Source organism: Egretta garzetta, unplaced genomic scaffold (genome assembly GCF_000687185.1).
Source record: "Egretta garzetta isolate BGI_Z169 unplaced genomic scaffold, ASM68718v1 scaffold306, whole genome shotgun sequence".
In the NCBI taxonomy this organism is placed as follows: domain Eukaryota; kingdom Metazoa; phylum Chordata; class Aves; order Pelecaniformes; family Ardeidae; genus Egretta; species Egretta garzetta.
This window is the reverse complement of record NW_009260131.1, coordinates 2687370-2696640: the sequence shown is the minus strand read 5'-3', so window position 1 is coordinate 2696640 and position 9271 is coordinate 2687370. Positions and strand designations below refer to the sequence as shown.

Sequence of the window (9271 nt, the reverse complement as noted above, 5' to 3'; positions counted from 1 at the left end):
CCGTGACGCCAGACTGCGCCTCCGCGTCGTCACGATCCAGGGACGCAGCCCGGCCGCCGCCCGCGCTTTGGCCGCGGCTGATCGAGGCTTGGGGTGGGGGCGCGTTCAGTCACACGCGTGGCGTCACGCCTCGCGCTCAAGACAACACCTAGTGTCACGCCAACCTCTCCCTAGCTCAGTGCGACGTCACACCGACCCTTCCCCTCTGCTGCCTGCACACCCATCCAGCGCCGCTCAGGCTTTTTGAGCTGTACCCCAGCATTCCACGGGAATAACGCCGCTGATGCCATTTTTCCAGTAAAACCCCAGAATTACGATCCCACGTGCAAAAACGGTTACGTGAAGGAAAACCCGGGGCAGTCCTAACACTTGAAGTTCTCATCACCTGTCAAAATAATGCATCAGAGATAAGAATCAGTCTCAGGAAAACAAGCTCAGCAAATTAATTAAGCAAGAATTGGTGCTAAAACAGTCTGGTAAAGACTGCATTGTACCCACGAAAAGATGCTGACGAAAGATAAGGAGCCTTAATTTAGGTTTTTCCCAGGTTTTCAGCCAGTCTAAATATTTGATACGTTTGTAACTATAAAAGCCGTAACAGAACACTTAGAGCGAATGCCACAGAACAGCCCGACCACGGGCAGCCATTCAAGGGTCCCCGCAAACCAAAGTAATTCTGCAAACAGAAGGTCCCAATCCTGCTGCTTCACCCACTGTTGCTTTGTTTCCTACTGCGGGTCTGCTACCCCATCAAATCTTCCCAAACATTTTAAAATTACTTCCCTCGGGAAGCCATCCGTGCCTGCTAAGGATGAGCCCAGATTCCCTTTTCCTGCATGCAACATACACGAATCCTCCCCCACCCCACTGTATCATGCTGTGTCACTTCTGTTCCTCCTTGCTATTTTGGCAGGAATCACTCCAATAATCGCGGCTATGCAGATATTAACCATTTTCTTCCAAAAAAACCAAACCCCACCCCTAAACCCTGCAGTAATACAATGAGAACACAGAATACAAAAAAAGCACAGAAAAGTTCAGAAAAAGGTATCGCACCAATCTAGAAAAGTATAAGAAATTTGAATTCTTTAAACAGTATGAAACCTTCCTTCAGGTTTCAGTTAAAGTATAAAACGCTCCTGATCTCATCCCGCCCCACAGCAATCTGTAGAATAAGCTAATGCTGCAATAGTGCTATATTATTATGACATTAAGTTATTACAGTATGAATGCAAGCTTGATGGTATGTCAGAGAACTGGCAACACGGTTTTTGAATTAACCTGTGCTGTTAGGCAGAAGTTCAGTCCCTCCCTTTTCATTTTTTTAATAAGAAAAAAATACCAGTATCAGTATTTGAGAAAAAAAAAATCAGTATCTCCAATTTTACTCATAACCTAGAGACTATGCTTGTTCAGTTAGCAATAATTCAAAGGCAATGGAACTAGCTTTTTGCATTTAAAGCATTTTCATTTCTAAAACCTAAAAGCTGGAAAGATACCCTTTGACAACATAAATAATCCACGTCGTTTGCTCGAGTCTCGATGGTTTTGTGACTACTGCGAAATTTAGGAAACTTTAGTATCTCAAAGTAGCATTAAAAGCTGTAGGTAAGAGATCCAGGGGTGCCTCTCATTGACATCATGCCTATGTTAAACCGGTTACACAAGCACATTTGTTCTAAGGACATTATTATCCGTCTGCTTAAAGGCTGGGTTCGGTATGTCCACAGAACCCAGGGGGCAGATTGATGATCCCAAACCTGCTTCAAATCAGTCTCCAGAAGAACCAGTCCCAGGACACAAGGGTGGAAAACAAAAAGTATATTTACTACCTGTGGACCCACACAATTACTACCTGTCATTACAGGCCAAGAACATTGGCCAAATCCAAAACACGGCCACACCTGCACAGATAAAAAAAAACTGGAAGGAGCTGCTAAAAACCATATACTTTCCTGTTATGTATGTTTTGTAAAATAAGTACAGTTTTGCTACTGTTGTGGACAAGAGTGTTTCCACAATGGCTATAGCACATCAAGAAAATCACTGTGTTAGCTTCCGAGTTTGTACCTCTTCTGGAAAATTTTCACCACGAACAGATCAGATTTATAAGAAACTGTGTTTTCTTTGTATTTACCTCACTAACCAATTTCACCAAGATCGCCAAATAAATCAAAACAATCTCACTAGCTCAGATGCAATCTATTTCCACAGAAGGAGTTTTTCTGAACCTGTGTGAAAGAAGTGGACAATTGTATTAAATTCTACCAGACAGAGAGTATTTTAAATTTATTATTCAGAAACCTGAACAAGGCTTTGTGTGCACGTTCATGTACTGCTAGCACCCAGAGGACCAGTCAAAACTGGCATCTGTCATTAGTTCAAATAGGATTCAAGCATAAAATGGTTGGTATACTAAACAGTATCAACGAGATTAAAGTAAGATTAAACTAAAGCCTTAGATAAACAGATGTCATAGGCCTGTTACGGACTTCTAGGTCTGCTGCAGGCATAGATATAGTTTCAAAGAATAACGTAAAGGTAATTTAGTACACAGATCTTAAGAGTCAATTGCCTAATGCATAAGTTTAGCAATATTTCAACAGCATCTCTTCTCCGATTGCTTTTACGTACTCCTGCTGCAGCCACACCTGCTCCTTTTAGTCTTCTCACCTTTCTAAAGTTGTGCAAGTCTTGAGCAGCCTGACAACCAGCCTCCCTTTTTCAATCAGTGCTCACTTAAGATGTTTTTTCTGTAGCCTGACATGTGGGCAGAAACATAGACAATGAAATTATAGGACTCACGATTTTTCCTGATGCCAGTATGTGCATTAAAAAAGAAGATCGAAATCTTAAAGCACAGTATATATTTTACTTCAATGAATTTTAATACCCTTCTGCAATCAGTACAATTAATTGTGAGTTAAATAACTGTTTCCTCAGAGCCTTCTTTTCTCATTAAAGTAATCACAAGATTGAAAGGATCAAAATGCTAGTCAAGTTTTAGCAGATACAGTTATGTCAGCGATTGGTAGACTAAGTCAAACTACTATAAAGACAACTCAGTTAAGTTATTAATAACCTATCTTCCTACTAAAAGAATAGTTTTCAAAATAGCATGACCTGAAAATGAAATTAAAACTCCTCTTTCTAAAAATTACTAAGATCCAAAGATTCCAACAAACATCATGGTACTGTCTTCCCAACTTGTTCTGAACAGGAAAACAGAAGTCTACTTGAATGGATACTCTACAAAAAGTTTGGGGTTTATTTATTCATTTATTTAAAAGACCCTTCCTGTGATTGAAATCTTTCACTGACACAAGAGAAGCTGACAGTCCATTAATTAAATCTCACAACAGTATATTAATTCCCTCCATGAATACATACTCTAAGCACAACTGTGCACGATACCTCCCCCCCTTTTTTTCTTCTAAGTATTTTATATTTCAGGATTGTTTGCTATTTTTATTTCAACAACAGATTTTATTTCCAAATATAGATAATTTTCTTCAATGCCCTGGTACACAGGGAAATGTCGCAGGAACATCTTCTGTTTTAAACCTAGCAAACCTAGTTTCAAGTTTCTCATTTGCCCTTTAACTACTCTTTGCTTCTCCTCTGCACTTGAAGATCTAACAATCTAGTAAAAACGATTCTTTGCAACATCTCCCAGTACCTAAGCACAACTACTTAAATTCTTGCTCTAACTACCAATAACAGGCATTCAGAGATTACTTTAAAATCCAAGGTTCCAGCATAATACCTGTCTTTTCAGCCACTCTACCTCAATAAAACTGTGCTCACTTCAATTTTGCTTGTCAGAGTTTTGGCGTGGTGAACAGAATTCTAAGAACTCAAGGCCAGCAAATGCAATTAAAGTATAAATACTGAAAGCTTTGCTAACACATAATGGGTGTTGAAGATCTCTGTAGAAACAGTCAGACTGAAACTACTGGATCAATTAAGCAAAGGCACGTGCCCTGTTTTTACTAATACTTCTGAGAACCTTTAAAATAAAAAAGCTATTTTAATCATTAAGACAAGCTTTAGTTATTTTATCCATTGCTCTCACCTTCAGAAGCTCAACATGTTATACATATAGACTACAAGGAAAAAGGTTTGAATTATCTTTGCTTCATTAAAAAGACCCCAAAATTGTATTTCAATACAGAATTCTCAAACGCTAAATACTTTGAACAGTCATAATGTTTTTATGGCTTTCGCTAAACCAGAGCTCTCAAATTTTATGGGCAGATGCAAAATTTACCACCCGAAAGGTAGCACAAAGAGCTAACTCCAAGACCTTAGCTAACTGGGAAAATTAATGAAGAAACTTTACATTTTCTTTGCCACTCGAATCACGTTAAACTTTCCCCAACCCAATGCTTTCCTACTGCACTAAAAGGCAGGATAGATATTTTGACATTCATATAAGACCAATAAAGAAAGAAATAAGTTGAGATGCAGATGGTGGTTGATAGGCTACAACACAAAATGGCGAGGAGTGATGCAAAGTTAGTTTATCGCAGAAAGGAATAACAATAAGTGCACTGGAAAGCACCTGACTGCAGGATACCCTTTATTCTAACACACTTTTAATAAACAAAAGAGAACTGGTTAGAACTACTGCTGAGGCCTCACTGCTCTTCCTTTGTAAACTCCCCCCTTTCTCGCAAGTCCCTTTTTTTTTTTGTTTTATGATAGAAGCTCTACGTAGAACTTCTAACGATTCAATTGTGTCACCTAAACCTCTGGCAATTCTCCCTCCTTCCACGGGGAAGAATGCACCATTACTATGTTACGGACCTCAGCGTCCAGTTTTGGAGGACATCTTACAGAAATCTATCCTCCCTTCGCACATCTATTGAAGAGGCCTCTTGTCAAGCCAACATTCCACTGAAGACTGGATGTTAGTCTCCAGATTTCACCAACAGTTTGCCTCCTTAACAAGAATCAGCCAGCAGTGCCTATTTTTTGTTGTTGTTTGCTTTGTTATAAACACCTGAATTCTCCTTGTCTCAAGACCTTAGAGTTGCTGCCAGGTGGTTGGGTAGAATCACTAATGTAGAGCCTTAGGTGAGTCAAAAATAAATACTAAAAATTTGAGCAATCATTTCTCCATCCCTTCACCAGTCAGTAGCAGCAAAAACTGGTACAGACCCATCAGTGTTCCACTACGATACTGATTTTCAACGAACCTTAGGTTTTATCAATAAAGCACAGTTCAGTTGCTTTGTTGATGAAAGTGCATTAGAGTTCCTGTTTCTCTCCACCGACCACAGTGGAGTCAGATGCAACAGGAACTTTATTACTTCCAGCAAAAACAGAATCAAAAGCAGCTTCCTGCTCCTCTAGAGTCACAGCAGCAGTGGATCCTCTAGCAGATGTGCTGGGAAAGGCTGGCCGTTGCTCTGTAATCCTTTCCAGGTCCACTGTTTTCCTACCTCTTCTTTTGCCCAGGATTTTGATGTAATTAGCCGGCACAAGTCCTGTTGTTTGGCCATCATAACTAGCCAAAAGCCAACCACGGATCTTGGGTTGTTGTTCTGAAGAAGAAAACGCAAATGCATTAAAGTTACGAAACAATTCAAGGTATATTGCAGTTGAGGCACAAACAGATCAGAAGGTAGGTGGCACAACAGCTCATCATGCAGAGAAAATAACTCTGTGATAAAAGGCAAACACAAATTACTTGGCAAGAGAAATTACTAGGATTTGTGCTGGTGAGGTGAGCCGAAAAGTACTGTGAAGTGCAAGTTGTTTTGAAATCAGTGACACCACCACACTGCAAATGCCCAGGGATCTTCAAGGTGTGAGGAAAAGGTAACCACAAAGCACTCCCTGAGTAAGTTTAGACTGTGTTGTATCTTAGGGAAGCTGAACAAAACTACTCAGTAAATTTTATTACAATGCAAATAATAACTTATAGAAAAAAAAAAATCAGTGTGGATGAAGAGTTTGGTCAAATAAGGTTGTTTGTTTGTTTGTTTTCATTTTCAGACTCTAACAATATGACTTACTTCACACGTGATTAGAAAATAAATACAAAATTAGAAGTTTACCTTTGGGTGCTAATCTTAGCATGTCACCAGCACGGAAAGAAATTTCTTCTTCTGAGAGTGCACTGAAATCATATTCTGCTCTTCCAACTACATGATCATCTTCTCCACTTGCCCAGTTACTAGATACTGTTTCCAAAAAGAAATTAAAAGTTTATATGCTTTGAATTATAGTTTGGTGGGGTTTTTTAAAGGAAAATGAAGAAAACACCTTAACTACCTAGCTAAAACTTTCCCAATAGAGAGCTTACAGAAGTAACAAACAAAGCACGATTTGTTGAGTAAATCCAACCAGTACTCTTCCCTCCACCCCAGTCTGCCACATCTAATAGAAAGGAAACAGAAATAGAAGTGAAACACGATTCTGGAATCACACAAAGCTTACCATGAAACGTCACCCTAACCCAACAACAGGCTGTTACTTGTATCACATGCCTAAAATTCAGTATTATACCCCAGTATCTATTAACTCCTATTACCACAGTATAAGATTAATCACTATACACGTGATAACAAAACAATATATGCTGCACTTCTCTCATGCTGCAGATCATGTTTACCTGTTTCTTCATCACTGTATGTAGAAAGCAGTTTCCAGATCAGATAGGGACCTCCCATTATAACAGCAAAGAACAAGAAAATGGGCCAGGATTTTGCAGAGTTAGCCGCTTTGTCTTCAAGGCCAACACGAGCTACTGTCCCCTCGCTTTCAGCCCACAAATCCTCATTCTCACAGCTCTTCCGCAGACCTAGTAATCGTTGTAGACGCTGGTAGAGATATCTTATAGTTCTCACTAAGGCAAAAGCTGAAAACACCTTTGTGAAGTGTACTTTGAGGCGGGAGAAGTGATTGGCTACATCCAACACAGCTCTGAAACTGTTGTACACAGCAGAAAAGGTAGCATCCATCATCATGCTGACTGAGGCAAATGCATGCACGATACTTTTCAGCCTGGTGAACAAACCTGCTGGGAGGAATATCATCTGTACGAAAGCGGTTATAACCCAAACCACCATATCCGTAACTGTAAGGACTATAGCTTCCATAAAAAGAGGTTCCATGTGAACCATAGCCTGGAGAAAAAGAACTACTATATGCTGGCCTGAAAGCGCTCAGGCTACTGCTTCCCGTTTGCTGTGATGGTCGTGGCAAAATAGGTGGAGGTATTCGTGCAACCGTGGGTTGTCCAGGCCTGGTCAGCAGATTGTCACCCAAGTCGGCAGACCTAAACAAATTCAGACAAGTAAGATCAGTACTCAAAGTAAATGTATATTTTCATTTCTTTGGAGTTCTCAGTTAACTATAGAAATACAATAATGCATTTCAGTAGTGCTAGGATAGGGAACCTGGTAGACAAATGCTCACTATGTTGCACAACGTTTGTGGGAAGTAAAAATTCTAGTCAGGAAATACAGGTCTTTTGGGGGAAAAAAACCCATAATGAGATATTCCGTGTAAATGTGGAACCGCAGCATATCTGACATGTACACATGGAAAAACTTTCTGCCTGTTTATTGTGTTGACTAAGAAAGCATGAAATGCTACATCTTGATCCATCAAATCTGATGCTGTAACACCTAGGTCATTTTTCTCCACACAAAAGCCACTCGTGCACTACCAAGAATACTTATGAACTTTGCAGTCTGAAAGCTTTATTTGCAATACTTGTTCTCACCCCTTCGATACAATGAGCCAATGATACAGCAGGAAGTTTGAGAGCTCCTGTGAATCCACACTTTGAGTAGAGGGTGGTGTGACCTAACTGAGAATCCAAGTAATTACACAACAACATGTTCAAGGGCTTTGGGTGCCTGAATTTCCCCTTCTACCCAAACTATCTAATTACCTTTATGTAGCATGTCAAGGTATTGAATCTATTACTGTTAACTGTTGGCAGAAAGAGGTATTATGAACCAATTACTTGTTTGTAATTTAGTAAAATTTATTCCTCTGTATGCCCATAAGTTTAAGTCATTTTACCTATACCCTTCTTAATAAGACTCTACAAGTACTAGACTGGGATTTGAATTCCTTCAAGCAGCTGTCCAACATTTGCTGTTTCATTAAAAAGTTAATCACACATCATCATCCTAAAAGTCAAATATTTTGGTCATTTCCCATGTTTAATGCCTCATCCCATGACTTCCCACTTCTGTAGTCCATTAAATTCACAGTAAAAAAAACAACCGACAAAACAGAAGAAAAGCCAAGTTTGAATTGCTACAGAGCTGCTTCTTTCTGCACTGCTTTCAATGGGAAACGTGCTTGCTTTACTGTTTCTGTATAGGGTAGGGAACAACTTCCTCTCAGCAAAACTTACAGGTTTCCACAGCGAACAATAATATTTATATCTTATATAAAAGATAACACTGCTTGTTTTTTCCATCATAGACTTTAACTCTCTTAGCAGTTAAAAACAGAAGCAAAAATAAATTATCACAGAAAACAGAGGTACTGTAACTTATTAGGTCACACTACAGCCCCCTCCCCAACAGTCAACTTAGGACTCACTTTAAAGCTGCTTGAATCAATTTGCAATGAGCTAGATAAGCCCACCAAGAAACATTAACATCAAATTTGTTGCTCAGGAAGCTCCAGCTGGCAGTGAAAGCTGAAAAGTTTCTCTTGAGTGTTAAGTCTTGAGCTAACCTTTTGCCCAGTTCCAGCTCTCTCTAATTGTAATCGCTAGCACCAAGTGAAAAACAAGATCGATCTTCAGCCACCGAGCTTTCCTTCATGTCTGATAAAAAGGAAGGGTTTTACACTTTCCGCACAACATCCTTCCACGTGAGCAGGTTGGATTTTCTGGAAAAACTCGAGATTCCCAGGTGAACACGTCAGCGATGGACACGCACATCCATCTTTTCCAGTTCCTGGGGACAACACCACGCTGCTTCTCCATTCCTACAGCGGCACGAACGCTTACACAGCTACAAAATCCCCAGGAAGGGACACCCGCACTTTGCCCGCTCGTGGCAACACGTACGGCTCTACCTTCACATTAAACACGCAGCTTTCTACAGACACGAGTAGGGTTTGAGACCTTTCAGGGGCTTCTCGCTCCCCCTCCCCACGGAGAAGGGGAATCCGCCGGAGACCCCTCCCCACCCGGCACACAACCTCTCAACAAAGCAGGGCAAACGGCCCCAAAGCACCCCAGCTGGTAACCCACCCCCCGGGGCCACCCAGACCGACAAAACCCCTCGAG

At 40.5% G+C, this 9271-nt stretch overlaps 1 protein-coding gene across 1 annotated transcript; it reads right to left on the bottom strand.

The window, feature by feature from the left end:
* Positions 1-4696: 4696 nt before the first annotated feature.
* Positions 4697-8924, bottom strand: PEX13 (peroxisomal biogenesis factor 13). Its single transcript, XM_035896984.1, is given in 6 exon segments — positions 4697-5549; positions 6066-6191; positions 6623-7008; positions 7010-7288; positions 8575-8735; positions 8919-8924. Coding segments are annotated over 6 exon segments (1254 nt in total). The 3' UTR covers positions 4697-5253.
* Positions 8925-9271: the final 347 nt, after the last annotated feature.